Source organism: Sylvia atricapilla, chromosome 1 (assembly GCF_009819655.1).
Source record: "Sylvia atricapilla isolate bSylAtr1 chromosome 1, bSylAtr1.pri, whole genome shotgun sequence".
In the NCBI taxonomy this organism is placed as follows: domain Eukaryota; kingdom Metazoa; phylum Chordata; class Aves; order Passeriformes; family Sylviidae; genus Sylvia; species Sylvia atricapilla.
This window is the reverse complement of record NC_089140.1, coordinates 55587089-55605912: the sequence shown is the minus strand read 5'-3', so window position 1 is coordinate 55605912 and position 18824 is coordinate 55587089. Positions and strand designations below refer to the sequence as shown.

Here is an 18824-nt window from a genome sequence, read left to right as displayed (position 1 = left end):
CTTAGCACATACAGAGTTCTGCATAAAATATTTTCAGATAATTTGGGGCTCCTTTTACAAAGCTGGCTACTCTCCTCTCCAGAACACCTTCTAACTGCACTTTCAGGTTTCCTAGATGGAGGTTAGCCTGCTGGTAGTAAAACAGCTAACAAGCAGTTCCTATTGTGGGCTAAAGTGGGATTTAATTACTGTGGTTGTGCACACTATCGTGTCTTACTTTCAAGTGCCTGACTTTCTGCTTTAATCCTAGACCTGTCTATAGTGGCATCAATATATTGTTATGAAAACCTTCAGCTGGCACATTGAAGTTACTCAGGTGATTTCTCATGTCTTTTGCTCCTTACTGCACATGGGTGCAAAGGTTTTCTGTTCTTACATTTCAAATGCCATTTGAGCATCAAGAATTTTCAATGAAATGTAAATGAAAGTAATTACCTGTGTCATCAAAATTGCGTCATGATAATTACATTTTTAATTGATATGGTGGAGATTCTTCTTACCTTAGAATTCCTGCTTTTTTACAGTAACATTACTAGGGCTCAATAAGGAAAAACAAAGAAAAGAGATTGCATAACTTGCTCCCATTTATAAGTATAATTGCACAAAACCGAACTTAGACAATGCAGAGTGTTTCTTTTCTGCATTCAAACACTTGGTTATTACAGAGAAGTAGCTTTAAAAAATATTAGAAAATCTGTTACTGTTAAGAATGAAAGCAATGGTTGCTAATCTAAAAACTAGAATCCAAGAACAGATACTTTTTCAATACAGAGAATCCTAGAGCAGTGATACTATTTTCTTTGAAATTCTGACAGAGGTTAAATTCTGACACACATTTCACAGTTTCAGGCAGATTCAGTCAAATTTGACCCATCTCTTAAAATCCATGTCTTTAAAAACTTGTGTTGCAAAGAACATCTGTCTGGATTTTGTCCTGCTGGTGTCTGGAGGTTAACTTCTGCCCTGCTGGCATATGTACATAGGTTCTGCTTGGAAATAAGATGCTAAGCATTTTTCCAATCTATTAATTGAAAAGATTTAAAAATGTTTTATAAACAATGTTCAGCAGCCTAAGGTAGGAAGCAAAAGACCACACAGAGCTTGTGTTCTACAAAAAAATTAGTCTGCCTACACATGATAACAGAGTCCATTATAGGCTTATCCATAATTTTAAGCATCCTATAATATTTAAATGTATTAAATACCATAGCAATAAGAGGAGATGGAGCTAGACATACCTGCCTGCCTCTCACACCACATAAGTCTTCTTTCTACGTAAAATATGACCTACAGCTCATAAAACATTGCTTTATGCCAGCTGGCCACATTGCTTCTTCTGAAATTGGTACCCCTTCTACCCTTAACTCACCCTCTGTTGTTAGTGCCATCATATTTTTGTTGAGGTGTTTACTGTCCACTCAGGCCTGCTTTACCATCTTCCTCTGTAGGTCCTCTGTCACTTGGTTGTCAAACTTCTTTTTCAAAAGGAAAATATATTTACAAATGTTGGTTTTTGAAAACATAATACATATTTTGGGGAAAATAAATACATCTAATGTAATCTCGTTAAGAAACATTACATGTGACAACAAACCTGAAAGGGCACATAAACATTCCTTGTGGTGGGAGTGCAGGCACCAGCAGCTGGCAGCAAGCTGGGCAATAAGGTGTCATTCCGCCATTAGCGAGCAGAGCAGCATCTCTGCTCAAGGGCCCAAAAAAGAGATATAAATATGAAAGAGTGGTGGTAGCCTAATTCATGTTCCCTAGCAGTTTAAAAAGAACATGCAAACACATTTGAAGAGCAGTTATGTTGTCTGTGTCTGGATACCACTCTTTACAAAAATATTAGTGGAAAGATACAGGCTTTGGAGTATTATAAGGCTGATTGAATTTAAACATTCAGGAAGAAGACTGTACAAGAGGAATCTAATCAGCTACTTAACTTGCAGATGTTTGCAACAAATTTTGCATTGCTTCTGAACTAACTTGAATATTTGCTTAGAATTTGTGGAAAAAATAATTATTTGCTTTAGGTAGACATATGGGAAAATCAATGAATTCTGCTTTGTATTTATTACCATAAAAGCTTTCAGTAGAACTTTTAGTCTTGTTTACAGCCCAGTTAAATTAATGAAAATATTAACTTCAGCAATTATTGGGTTTTTAGATTAGGTCTTATTCTAGTGTCTATTCCTCTGCCAAGTCAAACTGGGTGTGACCAGTGACTTCAAAAGGACCAGGAGGAGGTCTACTATATAACAAAAGAAACATCTACATAGGTAAAATGGATAGTCCTAACTTGAAGGGGTGAACTAGTAAGTCAAGATGTCATTATTCCAACTGCTATAGCCCACTGAACCTATAAATAATCTTTTTATCTTTATAGCTATACACTACATATATATATATATATATGTATATACATAGTACAGTACAATAACTTAACACTGGGTAACTTCTAATGATAGATTTTCATTAATAATACGGGTCTATTTTTATGTAAATATATTACTGTAGAGTATCTTCCAGTCTTTTTCAGGATTGTTAAATTGAGGAGAGCAATTGAATATTTGTCCTATTTTTATGTTAAAAAGTGAATGGACTGAAATGTTAAATGTGAATGTAAATTTCTTATTGCAACTTTTATACTGAGTGTTTGCACTATTATAATTTCTGGAATCAAATTAAAAATAAAGGAAAAATTTGCTTGAATAAACAGCTATTGGTTGTGGTTTTGGTTTCGGTTTGGATTTTGTGGGGGGGAAGTTGTTTGGGATTTTTTTTTTTTTTTTTTTAATCAAGTTGGATTCATTATTATATATCAAGCTTCTTCTCAGGGGTTCCAGCTACAGCTTCTCAGTTTTAAAGCTATGAACATGCCTCTAGAAATGCTGCAATTCTGCTTTCAGAATTGCTTTGAACTGAAGAATCTCATGAGAACAATTCAGCTCCCTTGTGAGTCTTGTTGATTTTCTGCACTGACCATAGTGTAAGCCAGCTTGGCCCGAGTGTACCATTCACTGGGCAAGCAAAAGAAAGTAAATATGCAATGACCAGCCAAATACCTGCCACACAGACCAAAGACAGCAAGGGGAAGCTTATCTCTCCCTTTCCACAAGGCAGAAATTATTGGTCAATTTGGGCCAAGTGTAGATTTTATAAGCAGTTTATGCTGTGCAAAATTCAGAGCCAACCTGAGAGCAAAATTGCATAGGTTAACTTAAAATTGATTTTAAAACTGATATGATTTTATCAGGTAATATGCCTCACAAGAGAATCATTAAGTTTGAGTAGTTTAAAGTTATTTGATTGTACCACTTCCAAATGACAGCAGATTCCCATCTGGCCAGCTCAGAGCAGAAGCAGAGGTGCTCATGTGCCTAATCCCTGTACATGAAGATATACCCTGAGATAAAGTGGAAATGCAGGGTTCCCTGTGATATACAGCAGCCTGGGCTCAGATGCAAGGGGTTTTAATACAAATGCTAGACAGAGTCTCTCCAGCTGTTTTTCTTGCAGGTTAGAGAGCACAGTGTGAGTTATACAGAATTACAGTGTTGTCAGAATGTGTGATTGAACTGTTCTTGTTTTGCCTTTACATTAGTGAGAAGTGTTTGTGGTCTCATGTAGCCATTTTTGCCTTCTGAAAGACAACATGCCAGACCTTCCTAAATGAAAATCAGAATGACTTCACTAAAGTCAAAAGGACATAAATAAACTGAAAATCTGTCCTTCATCTTTCATTGTGCCTAGTCTGCCACAGTAGTATTTTAAAGCTTTCTCTTAACACTAACCCTTCAAGTGTTGTTTTGGGGAATTCTATGTACATGAATACACACAGAGCTACTTACACTTGTGTATAAAATATGTACACTCACAGACACATATGTTAACAAGGTAGTATACGTTCTGGATTAATGACTCAGGTCATTGTTTGAAGAATTTTTTCTGCCATGTCCCATTACACAGCCAAATCACTTCAGAGACAGTATGAGAATTCATTTTGCTTAAAGAATGAGTCACTATTAGCATTAGATTTTTACCCTTCTGGTAACACTCCTGGACATGAGGAATTCCAGACGGCGTTTCCATAGCATAAACCACACAGGACTGAAATTGAGGGTTTTTGTCCAAAAATATTACCAGAGGATATTGTCGATTTCAAACAGGCAGAAGGGGAGAATAGAAAATGTGAACATTGTGTACATTGTCCATTGTGTACCTTGGTGCATTGCCATTGTATCTATGTCAAAGTCTTCCAGTTTTGCAGCCATTCCCTAGAGCAGTGGGTCACCTAATGCTGTTTCTGCTGGCAGAACATGATGTTCAGTGGAAGGAAATAATTATACAGGTATCAAATCATGTACCATATTCTTGTTTGGGTGACTACAATGGAAAAAAAAAGTCATAGCAGTAAAGTGAGCCACGTATTAGAGACTATCTGTGGCATTTTTGGCTCTCATTAAACCCTCTAAACTGTCAAGAGAGCATTTAAGGATGGGGATCTTGAGGTATAATCAGGCTGCTTAGGAGTCCTGGTGTGATCCTAATATCCAGTCTTGTGCAGATCAGTTTAGCTGTCAACTTCAGCAATAGTTTGCATAGGTTTCCAGGCTCAAAGCTCAGAGAACAGAAATTAGTTTTTAATATTACATTAATATGAGTCTCCCAGGCTTACACTATTAGTGTATTTAAAACCAGGCATTGGTTAACTGTCATTAGATTTAGCCATAAAGAGCTAGAAAGGAAGAAACTAGTGATGAAGTATTCATTATTATCAAGAATATTTACATTTTCATTTACAAGGCACACTCTGAAAATGCCAATGATGGCTTTCACAGAGGCAGTATAACATATAAATTACTACACCATCACAGAAAAAGCAGATAAGCTTCCCTATCAGAAGTGCTCTGCTTTACTAAGTCAGTGGAGACTCCAATTAATTAATTTGCATTCCTCAACTTAGACCACCTGGGGATTCATCTGCACAATTCCAGTGCCACAAGAAAGAGCCATTTATATTCACCTGGCCTTATTTCCTGCACAGGACTATACTCAGTCTAGCCATGCTATTGCACTGCACAAACACAGCACTTTTACTTTATTATTGGATGTAATAAAGTAAAAATAACCGCATCATTTTTCTGGTTACTGAGAGATTTGAAGCTAGACATTTGTTTGGCATTGGCCAAACTCATACTATTGCCAACGGTCATGCAAGTAGCATGTACTGTTTTCCCCCAAACTCTATAGTTACTCTGTATGTTTATTGAACTTTGGCAATACTGTTATGTGCTCCTCAGCAGCTCTGCCAACATAATAAAAAAGGAGCAGTTGTATCAGAAAAGACACAGCAAATTACTGAGGAAAAGTCCCAGTTGAATATTAACTCCGATTGACTAGTGGGGTGTAGAAACACGTAGAAAGTGTATAGGACACCGACTAGTGAATAAACAACATGCAGACAGAACACATTCTGGTAAGACAGGACTGTAATGAAGAGGAATCATTGACGCAACTACAAAGGCAGTGGTAACACATTGATTTTATCAAGGCCAATGACTTCTACTGCTATTAAAGTATACCTAACTTCTTACTACTGGTAATCTGGTAATCTGGTAATTACTGAGGTAATCAAATTTTTTTTTTTAACTTAAATACTGTTAAGTCTTCCAGACTTCTACATAAAAAAGTTAATTTTTTTATTTTACATCCTCCACAATGGTTTTAGCCTGGCTACTTGTGTATTATAACCTTGTTTAACAAAGAGAGACAACAATTTTTAATGCTTTAAGCTTTTATAATTGATCTTAATATTATAGCATCTTTATATGTGTACAAACTGATCTTTCTTTCACATAGACATCAGGCACTCTATCTGAGGGGAGAGCTGGTCTAAACAGAGGGAGAATGTGGCACTGAAGTTTTCTATAGGATGTAAAGGTATGTTCCTTAAGGAACCTGTTTCTTCAGTCCTACTATTACATTAAAGCAGAAAAAAAATTGGCTGTTAGAACACTACTTCCAGTTGCCTGCAATTGGTGGATCTAGGTGAAAAATTTCTATCAACACCCATAATTAAAAGCTTTTAAGACTATTTGAAATAGTTCAGAGACAAAGAGTAAAATCTCATAGTCCCTCAAACTCTTATTGAAATTAATCATATGGAAGATAATTTAGACATTTAAATAAGAGTTTGAGCTTCTGATCAGCCATCAATCCCAGTAAGTAGTTCAAGATGGTGGTTTGAATGGATTTGTTTTCCAACTGGACAGGTGCAGCAATAGCAGCCATAAGCAAAACCTGAAGAAATGTATAACCTGAAGCACACATCATGCAGTGTATTGCTAGTTCAAAGCCTTTTTTTACTGAGAGGTTATTAGATCACTACACCTGTTTATCTAGGGTTCCCTAAAGCCTTCCTCTCAGGCTCCTTTTGTGGTGATCAGATTGGAATGAAAATTATGCCATACATAAGTCTGCTCCTGGACACTGTGGACAAAGACATTGATCTTGCCTCTAGCCAGAAAAAAGTCATTGTCCCACTGAAAAATGGGAACCTCCAACAGTTGCAAAGGTACCACTTTCACCATAACATAGATAACATGTGAAGAAGGTGTTCCAAAAGGCAAAAACTTTAAAATTGCTGAAGAACAAGATTGTACATAATGCTTTTCAGGCACTGAAATGTTTGTTTACCAGACTGCAATGGACTCGTAATTGTCCTTGGTTTCTGAAGCTTTCAGCAAAGGTTTTCTGGTGAAGGGACTGGCAGACATGCTAGCTGAGGACACTGGTTTTGTCTAGTTTGGAGAGAAGGAGGCTGAGGGGTGATTTCACTGCCCCAACAGCTTCCTGAAGCGGGGAAGGGAGAGAGAGGTGCCAATCTCTCTTCCTTGGTACCCAGTGCCAGGAAGTGGGGAAATGGCTCAAAGCCAAGTGTTCATTGGGGGAAGTTTAGACAGCACATTAGGAAGCATTTCTTTACCAAGAGGGTGATCACACACTGGAAAAAGTGTCCTGGAAAGGTGGTTGATTCCCTTTGCCTGTCAGCGTTTAAGAGTAATTCAGAAAATACCCTTAATTACGTCCTTTAGCTTTTGGTCAGTCTAAAGTGTCAGGCAGTTGGACTGGAAAAATATTAAAGATCCCTTCCAACTGAAATATTCTATTCCTTTCCACTCTAATCTGTTCTTTTCTATTATACTCTTAAGTGTCTTCCAAACACATATATAAAATGCCTGTCCCCACTGTTTACCCTATGACAAAACTCAGGATTCTCACTGGTGTCCAGACATCTCATTCTTACTGAAATAAGTGGAAATAGTGCTGAGGTGTTCTTGAAAACTTCCACTGGCTTCCTCTGTGCAGCTTTATGCACTTGAAGAGATTAGGTCCACATAATGTGTTGGTGTTTCCATTTCAATGTCTGTGGCTGCCCAAGGAGCTTACTGGGACAGAATCACTCCTCCGTTCACCTACTGTACCATAATGCTTTCCAATTCCAAAGGAGGTTCTGCAGAGGTTAGTTCACGAAGATCTCCGCTCATTTTAGACTTCACATTAGCAAATAAATGTTTCAGTCATTTTTGCTAAGGAGCTCAGTCTGATCAGCACTCTTCGAGCACTCCTGATTGACTTGCCTATATACAAAACTCAAACACAGGAAGAAGAGTTTATGCAAATTTGAAATAGATTTGTATTTTTATGGAGTTTCATCCATAAGCACTTGTAACTTGGGCCCAAGTATTCTAAATCACTCAGGAAAGAATTTAATTTCTTTTATTTTTCATTTTTTCATTTGTTTTGTCCACTCCTTCTATCTTTTTGCTAATTCATTCTTTCTACAAGAGTCTAAATTTGGGGAAATATTTTCACATTTGTGTCCCTCTCTTAATTTCTTCTTTTGACTTTCCTTTGGATTGTCACCACCATTTCCATGCTTCTTCTGTCTCTTCTTTCTTCCTTACACTGGTTTGAACAAGGGTCATTCCACCACAGGTCATTCCACAACATGTCATCAGACAGAGTAGAATGCTGAGCTCTACTTACCAGCTCCTATTTCTTATTGCATACTTCTTTGTGGAATCACCTTCTATGCCTAAAAACATCAGACTAGTTGCAAGAGCAAGGAGAGGGCCTCTTTGTGTTCTGCCTGGGAAAGGCTGCACCTAGGTCTTGGAGAGCATCTATCCTGGAGACTTATGCAAAATTTGTGATTTCACGAATTAAAATTGCATATCCAATTCAAGAAAATATGTTAGGGAAGCATATGAGCTAAGGATTGCTTCAGAATACAAGTTCCCTTCAGGAGAACTTGTTTGGCAACATCTTCAGAGTAGAAAATGAAGAAATTAAAAGAGCAGGAAATGAAGAATTGCAGTCTCTCAAAACAAACCAGAAAACAAAGGGAAAAAGGTGTCCATTCTTTGTCCCTCCATGTATATTATTCCTTGGTAAACTGAAAAATAATTCCAGCATTTCCTGTTTCCAGATGAAGCCTCCTCAAAATTCCATGTCTTTGAAGTGAATTTATGTATTGGAACCGGAATGAAGGACTGAAATTTGAACAAAACACTGTGCTGTTATTATATTCCCCACTTTTGTTGGTTTTGGAAGTAAAAATTTTAATAATTAGTATTTAATTTAAGGGGATGCAGTAACCTAAGTAAGTTTTGTATTTTTGGAAAAAATTTAGAAAGATTAACTTATCTCCTAAAATGAGAGCTACAAAAGAATCTTTCAAGACAGAAACCTAAAGCAGTGGGAGTTTGATGTAATATATATGGAGATACATAATAACATTGGTAGAATTGAGTGCCACCTTGCATTATGCAACAAATGAGAGGAATTGTGTGTAAATATAGGCTGAAAGACTGGATCTGAACCTTTGAAGTTATTGCTCAAAATATGAAGCAGACAATGCTAAGGATAAAGATGATCATTCCAAGGAATGTAAATTTAGTGAAGGAATTATTCATAATGAATAGGTCTGAGTGCAGGACACAGTATGTGTAATTTTTTTGAAAGATGCAAGAGGCTTTCAAGGTGTCACTCAAGTGACAGTTTGGGTGTTTCCTGTTCAGATATACATGGCTACCAGATACATTGAGACTAAGGTAATATAATCCCTGCAGATGTTCTGCTGAGCTCTGATTCTTACATTAATATTGGATTCTTTTCTGTCTTATCTCTGTACACTTATGTCTTTCCGATTATCTGTGACACCTTGCTGCTTCTTGACAAAGAGATGAATCTGTAGGACATAAGAGAAACCATTATTAACAGCAAGAAGAAGAACAATTTGCAAATCTTCTAATTAGTATATTTAGAATATTTAGCAAGGCTCTAGGGAAAAAAAAAAAAAAAAAAAACAAAAGACAGTAAAGGCCTTTTAGAAATGGGGAAGGTTGTTTTATAGGAGTTTTGCAGAAAAGGCCATGGAAGGTAGACATAAAGATGATGCAGCCACAGACAGACCTTGCAGACTGTGAGATACCATGGAAAAGGACACAAAAAGTGAGGACAAGCACAGCAATGAGTGCCAAGCACCATCTGGGAGGCAAGGCCATGAGGTTTTGAAGGGATCCAGTAAAACTATGTCAGTTTTCTCAGCACCGCAAAAAAAGCTTCTCACGCAGGTTCATGTTGCTCAGCGTTGTTTGCATCACTGCCTTGCTGAGAGAGGTGACATTATGTGCCACAGTACAGCACAAACATTGCAACACCATGTCAAGACATCACTCTGTGCTCTGTACTATATAAAGAACTGCCTTGCCAGGCCTATGAGGCACAGTATGGCTGACCTGGTGGGTTTGTTCACCAAGCCACAAGGTATGAAAACTAACTACAAGTATTGAAAATGAGGTAAAGATTGGTCTATGTTTATAAATGACTGAGACCTTTTTTATTTTTTTCCCCAGCCACAAGTGTCTCAAAATAGTTTTTGTTTAATTCTCAAAATATTCCTGTAGGAACTTCCCTTGGGAGTTTAGGAAATAAATAGCTTATCCTGGACAGACTATTTATTTCCAAGATGTTTACTCATGCAATCCATGTGATTGTAATGTGCCTCCATTTCTCAAGCTCTCTTTCAGCTCCTTAGGGGCGCATAACTTAAGCCTAGCAACTTTATCCATATACACTGACAGACTGTTACTTCTAAATATTGAACTAGTAGCTCCAATTCTCTATTCATAGTACAACTATTAATGTGGCAAGGGAGAGTGGTTTATGATTAGGTTTGAAATACCCAGACTCCCTGGAACCAAAAGTCCAAATTCCTGTGAGATCAGTGCTTTTGCCCCTCTGTCTGTGCTGGATGCACTCTACAACCCCAGGTCATCCACATAAAGCTGTGAAATTAGGTCTGTCTGATCAGTAAAAGTCCATAGGTCATGCTTTGTCAAAAGGGGCTATCCCACTATTTGTGCACACGCTCCCTCACACTTGTTCTTGCTCTACAGCATTGTGATAACATCTGTTTAGTGTCAGCTACCACAGAACTGACTTCCAATTCGGAACTGGTGTAGTCCAGCTGCTTTTCAGCTGATAAAAGTTACAGTCCTCCACCTAAACCATACCATTTCAAACCAATGGAATTTTAATCTAAGAGCTCATAGTTTGAAAACACATGCTTCAAGATAAAATGCTGTCATTAGCTGTTAGCTGCAAACACCATGAAATACACATTGAAATTTACAGTTTTTCAGTTTATTCTCATTTTCTCTTTTCCTAAAAGAAGAGCTTTTTCATAGCAGATTTAACATTAATTTGCCATTTATTTTTCAAGCAAGAAAAGCTGTGAGAAAATAAAATCAGGACAGCAATATACTCCATCAGCATACATCCATCTTGCAACAGGTCTTTAATGTGCCTTAAGAAGCCATGTGAAGCCAATTAACCATTAGAGTATTTTTGTGATTGAAACAGGCAGCAAGCAGCAGAGATTAAATAGCAGTAAGCACAGCACATAGATAATAAGTTGGCTTGCCTATTTTCCTGATTAATTAATTCTGGGTTTCTATTTAGTTATTTATTCATTTAGAAGCACTGCTGATACATCCAAAAATAATAAATGTGTTAATTAGGGAGTGTCGGCAGCAAAGGATGGCCAGGATGAACAGGTCTATAAGAAGGGAAGTATCAGCTGAAGCTAGGTTACTTTAAAAAGGAAGGAAGGAAGATAACATAACTGAATCTGGGAGGTCTGGTAAGCCTGCTCTATTTTGTCTAATTCCTTGTAAAATGCATTCTCTGTGATACACTTTGATATTCTTGAATAGCTTATATTTCTCTGTTGTTTTTAGACTTCTCTCATTTATCTATAGTGGTATTAGAGCAGAAAAACCAGTTGCTTGTACCTATTTATTTTCTAAAGCATACAGAAATGTGAAAAAAAAATATTGTTGTCTGCCACAAAAGCTTTGGTTGAAAAAATTGGTAAAAACTAAGTTAAGTAAGAAATAGCTCTTAATTGATTACCTAATAATGAAGGGAAAGCATTAAAATACTTAGCTGAAAATAAATTTGGGGGAGAAGTGGTGGCTGGAAACTCTCCTTATTCCTGTTCTAAGTTTAATCATGTAAACTTCTATAATGAAGACTAAAGGAAGTCAATCTGTCTAAACAGGAAAGGAAAAAGGCAGTCTCTGTAGACTGAGTGCTGCCTATGTGTCACACAAGCTAGCACTGCTAAGAAGTGAGAGAAGACATAGGTATTCAAATAAAATTACTATGGAGTACTCATCCCTCCTTCTAAGCTGGGGGGGCAGGGGGGAACTCAAAATCTAAAACACCTGACTTCTGCTGTATTGAAGAGTCAGTGTTCTCTCTCTCTTGCCATTTTTGGGTTTCAAAATACAGGTGGATGTGAAACTCTACTAGAAAGCTTAGCTCTACATAGGTACTTGACAAGGGATGGAGAACTAATACCTTTTACTTCAGCAAATACATCTCCCTGTCTTCTTGTGCTCTGCTTCATGGTAGTCCTGTTGCCTTGCCCCTCCAAGGTTGCAACCTATTTATGACCAGTTAGAATATGAGGCAATTAACCTGCATGAAGTATCTGAACAACGTTATGAAATCTAAGAGCTCAACAATTAGTAGGAGTACTTAACTGCTCACCTGATTTAGATATTTATCTTAAATATATCTAAAATTGGATATTTTTATCTTGGGCTTTTCTGCCCACGAAGTAGCTAGTGTAAGAACTAGAGTTTCTTTTTTTTTCAGGGTTTACAAATGGATAGGAATAATACTACTAGCGAAAGCAATCTTGCCATTGTAAATTCAGTTGAAAATAGACTTGAACAGAACATATATTCTTTTATAATCAAAGATTAGGATCAGCTGAAGCGAGATAAATGTCACATAAATAGGAGGAAATTAGAGGTTTTTGAGCCTCCTTTCAAGGAATTAAGGGTCAAAAAATGGCAATTTGATTAAGGGATCATTGGTAAATCCAGAAATTCTCTGCCCATTTCTTTAGAGCACTTGATTTTTTGCTACACAATGGTAGTCCCTCTGTCATCTAACAGTTTTCAGCTACATACAGACTGTTAGCAGTTGAAGTCTCAGAAGTATATTATTTATATATTGTAAGGAAAAAACACTATCTTCATGATATTGCAGTTAATCAAAAGTCTTTAAAAATTCTAGCACACTTGGAGCTGTTCATGCAGAAGGCTGGGAGAGGAGTAAGTGTTGGTTGTGTGACCAGCTGTATTCTCATGTTCTGTTCTCAACATGGCTCTTCCAAATGCTTGAACAAATGCTTTATATAAAGGATAAATTCTATGTAAAGACAGAATATAGACATGAAAATAGGAACACTTTGGATTTGATTTAACAGCTTGCTGCTAAAAAGCAGCTTGCATTGCATCTCTCATAGTGTAAACAGTAATACAATCTTCTTATTTTCTTAAGGCAACAAACCTGACTTCAAGATGTCAGAGGAAGATGATTCTTTCCTGAATGTTAAAAGATCTCTAAAAAAGAGAATGGTGAAACACAGCACCCCAGTGGACTCAATGATTTCACGAACAAGTCCATCTCTTACAGATCTGACAAATCAGTCAACCAAGGACCAAGATGCCACAAAGAGAGTTTATGGATCTCCAATGCCAAAATCAAATCTATGTAGATCATTATCCCAAGTATCGTTAGCACGTGTTGATGTATATATCCCTCATATGTCCCCGAAAATGCTTTCAACAGCATTTGATTTGCAAGGACTAAATAAAGAGAAAAGCCAAAGCTCTCAGCTTGTATTTTCTAGAAGGAGGCTTTCCACTGTGTTGGCCTCTGATGAAACAACTCAAGAGCCTGCTCACAAGGTTGTCCCAAACACAGAAAGTCAAGCTACCACCAGAGCATCTGTGGATGCTGCAGTAACTCCCAAGAGTGGACATTCATGGCTTGTTACTGGAATACCAGGGATAAAAGATCCTCCTGTAGTAAAATCCAGAAAGAAGAAAATGGATAAAATTCTTCAGGTAAAGGCTTCAATTTAGTTATTCAATGCTGAATATATACCAATACTGACTATATACAGATCTTCCTAGAAAAGTGGGAATAGTTTACTAATAAAATATTTCCATAACTTTACCAGAGAGGACATCTCTTTATTAATTGGGTCATAACCTGGTAGACCCTGTGATACCATTCCTGATCATAGATGGGATGCCATGCAAGTTTCCAAACTAGCTTTTGCTTCAGCTTGTGATACAGTATGACTCATTGTGTCTGCTAGCGGGAAAATATATTTTTAAAAATATATCTTTTTTTAGAAGATATTTAAATAGGAAGAAATCAGTAGTTGAAAGTCTAAATCTTCTTAATGTTAGCAAGTCTGCTCAAACTCTTTTTTCTGTTAAATGCAAATTTTAGTGCTTTATAAAAACAATGATGGTCATTGCAAATGAGATCTTGTGAGCAGTCCTTTTGACTAATGTATGGTTTCCTGGGGAAAGCTTAGATTAATAGATGTTCTGCAGGTGTTGGTTGTCTGTGGCACACAAGAACTCAATTTTCTGAAATTTTAATTATTTGCCAAGGGCCTGTGGAAAGCCCACAGAAAGGAAAGGACAGTAGCAGAGTTAGACTCTGAAGGTTGTAATTTCAGTGTGAAGCCATCAAAGTCTGGGGTTTTTTTTCTCTATGCCATATTGTTCTTGAGTGTGTTGAAAACTCAAAACCAGCCAGCTTTGAGAGCAAAAGCTTCTATGCTTAAAACAAATGGAAAGCTTCAGCCAAAACTGTGTTGGGTCTTAAGTCCTTTGTGTAGGTTGTTTGTTTTTGAAAGCAGGTGGTATCTGAAGGGATTAGGTTGATTAAAAATATTTTTTCTTCTATAACAGAGAGAGAAAGAAAGAAAATGGCTGCTTCGTCAACTTATAAACATTGATGAGGCGACAAAACACGAACTGACAATTGAAGAAGCTTGATTGGGCTACCTGTGAAATAAGTGCTGTCACACACATCATGTGGGACATGCAAGTTCCAATAAATCATACTCTGCATTATAGTGCCTGTTAGACTTCCTCTTTCCTTCCAAAAAATGTTCTTTTCCTGTCGTTCATTTTGTCATTCTTTCGTCTTAAATCGAGAAGTCAGGTATCAATTAAGAAGAGCAGGAGAGTCAATGTTAATTTATAATGAATGAAAGGCCTAGAACAAAGAAGGGAGGAGAAACTTACTGTTTAAGAATCACTCCTCATACTACCACAGCTCTTCCTGGCCTTAATCTTTCATGTAGCATTCAAGTCTTATAGGGCTGACTGATCTTTCCTAACAAGAAGTCACTAGAATAAGTCCTAGTAGCCACATAGAGTGAAATCCTGATTAGCCAAAGGAGAATCTCTTCATCTTCAGAGTAATCAAAGCTGATGCAATGTGGAATGTTTTTGCTTCTACTTGGTGAAATGAGGAAATACTGAGAGGCACCAAACATGGAGGCCATTCTTTAGAAATTACTAATTAATTATCACCTATTTTTAAGTCTTGGTTCAAAATCAGTTTGTCCCAGCCTTAGACTGTAAATGCAACTCACTGTTGTATTGGAGATACCTACTCCTTGGCTGTGTGTTTTGAGGCAGTATGGAATTTGTTTGGTTTTTTTCTCTGTGACTGCTGCATGGAGGTCAAGAAGAGTGTCTTACCTGACAGCTGTATTGTCAAAATAGTAATTTAGCTAAAAGGAACTTTCTGAAGCATCAGTCAAGAATTGATGCAAAAAGCACAATACTCATGTAAGTTCCTACTGATGTCTGTTATTTAATCTTTAGATTAAACAGACAGAGTTTTTCAGTTCGAAGGTATCTGTGCAGTGTCAACAGCAGGAATCCAGAACAGATTTACCACCTACATATACATATTTCTGCACTAGTGTGGCTCTAGCATGTGCACTTTCCTGGCTTATGCTGGTTTTGCAGCTGTTCCGGGTACTAATTACCCCAAAGAGGAGAGTCCCATTTAAAAGAAACTGCCAGTTAAGAATGGAGGCAAAGTATACTTTCGTATTTCCTTCCCACAAACTGTAACTTGTAATATTTACATCCAAGGTGGCAGAGAAGAAGTATGTCCCATGCCAAAATTATGAGACAGGCCAATCAATAGCATCTGTGTTACACTCCAAAATGTAAGAGTGGAGTTGTGGTTTTCCAATCTCTCTCAGGCTTTAAAAAGGATTAGGATGTTTTTGCTAATGATTCTTGAAGTGAGATTCTTCAGAGTTTCTCAGGAGAACAGGCTTATCCTCAGACCTGGCTTTCTGTGTAGCCAGGCAGTGGGGTGATGCTGTCCTTCAGGTCATGAGCCAAGTCACGCTCACTTGGTTTCATGTTTAGTTAATGTTCTGGAATTTGTTTGTGTGTGTGTTACCCGGACTGCTTGTCTGGCCTCCACAGGTTCCTCTGGCAACCAGAGACCTCCTGGCTGGTGTAGATCCCAAGCTGCTTTTGAGATAAAATAGGCATGGTTGCAGATGTGCTGCTATTCCCCTTGAGCCTGCAGGCATTTCATCAGCATCTGTGATTTGTGCCAGGGGCTGAACTAAGATCAGGCAAGTGCAAGGTTAGCGTAAAAACCTCCTTTACCTCTGGGAAAAGCACAGATTAGTCTGGCTGCATGACCCAGTACTTAATCCAAATGACCCAGTTCTGCCTCTTGTTTATTTGTACCTTCCCAGATAGTCAGTTCCAGTTGTTTCTTCTTCAGGCTTCTCATCCTAGTCTCAGGAAGTCTTGATACTGCTTCTGCTTTTCTTTCTCACTGTTGCCTCTCAAAGTCACTCTTGGCTCCTGCCTGTCCAGTTTCTTGGTCTTCAAATGGCTTCATCTAATGTCTTCTCCAATCTAGCTTCTAGAGCTTTCCTTCCTTATAAAACAAAGATGTCTGTTGTCTTTAGTGCCTGCTCTTCACTGCTGGATTTCTTGCCCATCTGATACCTTCTGATACCTGACACTGGTCTTCTGCCAAAACACAGACTCTGTTGTCACACCCCAAAATGCCTTTGTCTACTTAGGTTGGTGCCCTCCATGATGCTGGACCAAGTGGAAAGGTCATGTGGTCCAAGACCTTAGGAGGCCAGGGGTGTAGTTGCTGCAAAATTCCTTCTAAGGCCCTGCTTTGAGCAACGTTAAGTGTAAAAGGAATCCAGCGAATATAGCTACTTAATGTCTAAGGTATCTTTGGCTTCATTCCAAGTGCAATACAAAACTTCTGAAATTCAGAACACAGTAAATTATGAGAAGGCTTTTCAGGGAGCAAGGCTCTCACTCTGTCAGGTTCATTGAACTAGTTGGTGCCAAAAGATTCCTAAAGACTTTCCTCAGTGGAGGAAAACAAATTGTACCAAATGGTAACATTGGTTACCTAATTTGAACATTGGAACCTAATTTGAGTTTTTCCAAGTTTTCAGGCTATATCAGGCAGACAGATGCAAAAAACCAAGGGGTCTCATGATTTTGGGAACTACTTCTATTTCCTCTCTAGAATGTTTAAGAATAAATAGAAAATATCAAATAGCATTTGTTATGGAATAATTTAGGTGTTCATGAGTTTGTAAAAGTTATAAAACTACTTAGAGTATTTAATGAGAATATTAATACAATCAACTGGTTCTTCAGGAGTTTTCTAACATGCGTCTGACACTCTACAACCACAGTATCAATAGTTTATTGCATGTAACAATTCCAAGGGACTTCAACCAGGCCTGTATTGTACAGATTTTAGTGAATGGTTTTGCCAAAGAAAGGTTTGTGTCTATTTTATAAAATCAGAATGTTGGAAAATGTGAAACTAAATGTATCAAATTGCACTTACAGAATTATACTGCTGTTATTATACTTCACATGTAAGAATATCCATAGGGCAAAAACAAATTTAAAAAACACCAACAACCAAACAGCTTGTGTTTCTTTTGTTTAGAGAGTTTGATCTTCCTTCCATTTCTCCAGTAGACTCACAAATCTAATGGAATTAAATTTTTATGCTTAAATAGTACAGCTAGTTTTCTGTCATACAACAAAAGGAATAGACTTTGGGAGAAGAACTACTAGTATGCAGTTTCACTCTTGTTTAATGTTCATCTTCTAATGGCAACAATGGCAAATTACTGTTTGGTTAGTGCTTCTCTTCATGCACCAAGTTCCTTTATGAACAATGTATATTATAGTATCATCACAGTGCAACAACAACAACAAAAAAATTCTTAAAGAGCTGTAAAATCCAACGCCTCTAAAAAAGAAGTCTTCCTAATTTACAGACCTTAAGTATGGATTTCGGGTGCTGAGGCTGAAAATGGTTAGCAGTTACAGACACCAGATCCTTATGAGAAGATAGTCTCCAAGACATCCTGTTCTGTAAAATAAAAAGCCCTTTTTCTGCATGAATGAATGTGAATCAGGGCTGCAATATGCTCTTGAGCTTTGGTGTTGTCCTGACTTTTAAATGCAACATGGACACATCTGTAAGTTCAGAACAGCCTTCCCATTGAGAGTGTTCTTCTAGGGCAGTATTTTTCATTTTGGAGTGAAGCTGTGACCTTGACCTATGGAACTGTTTTCAGTACACTTGTCCCTGAATATATATTTCACAACCTACCTGCTGATGGTGACTAAGCATGATGTTGGAGGGTGAAGAACAAAAACATTACTAAGAACAGAGGGAAGAGACAGAAATGTCTTCATCCTGGATTTATGAGCTTGGCCTTGTTCCCACTGAAGCAATGATAATACTCTTGTTGACAGAGTTGGGAGTACTCTGCCCAGCTGCTGTGCTTCTGTATGAGGCCATTTGAAGAGAAAAGTGTTTAGCATATCTATGTAACATATTTTAGATTTATGTAACACACAAATGGAAACTAGGTCCTTCCTTTGCTCATCACAGCTGAACAATTTTAGAATAACGAGGAAAAGTGGAAAACTTTTAAATAAAAACAGATTTTTCTTCCCCTCTAAGTTACAACAGTTACATTCCTGCTGTAGACAAAACCCTGAGTAATAAATCACACAACAGTGTCACTGACCTGTACTTGGTTGTGTTTTGTTCTATGAGACATACAAACACAAAAGTCTCCCTTAGCTCCATCTGTTAATGAATTGCACCATGCCTATTAAAATAGCTCCCTCCTTAACATTTCCAACTTATTAAAAACAAATGAACAAAAACTGAGCCTAGCAGCACCTAGAAAATTTAGAACAGTTGAAGCGATTGGGTAACATTTTCAAATGTTGCTTAAACTTGAACTAGGCACAGATCTTACCACCTCCTTTAAGATTCAGATGTGAGCTCCTCACCCTCACCCTGTCCAAACTTTG

The 18824-nt window shown here is 37.5% G+C and overlaps 1 protein-coding gene across 1 annotated transcript; it reads left to right on the top strand.

Moving 5' to 3' along the window:
• Positions 1–9503: 9503 nt before the first annotated feature.
• On the top strand, positions 9504–14530 carry CCDC201 (coiled-coil domain containing 201). The gene is made up of 3 exons (XM_066333851.1): positions 9504–9837; positions 12931–13499; positions 14364–14530. Exons 1-3 carry the CDS (start codon positions 9504–9506, stop codon positions 14448–14450), a joined length of 990 nt encoding a protein of 329 aa, XP_066189948.1. The 3' UTR covers positions 14451–14530.
• The last annotated feature ends 4294 nt before the right edge of the window (positions 14531–18824 follow it).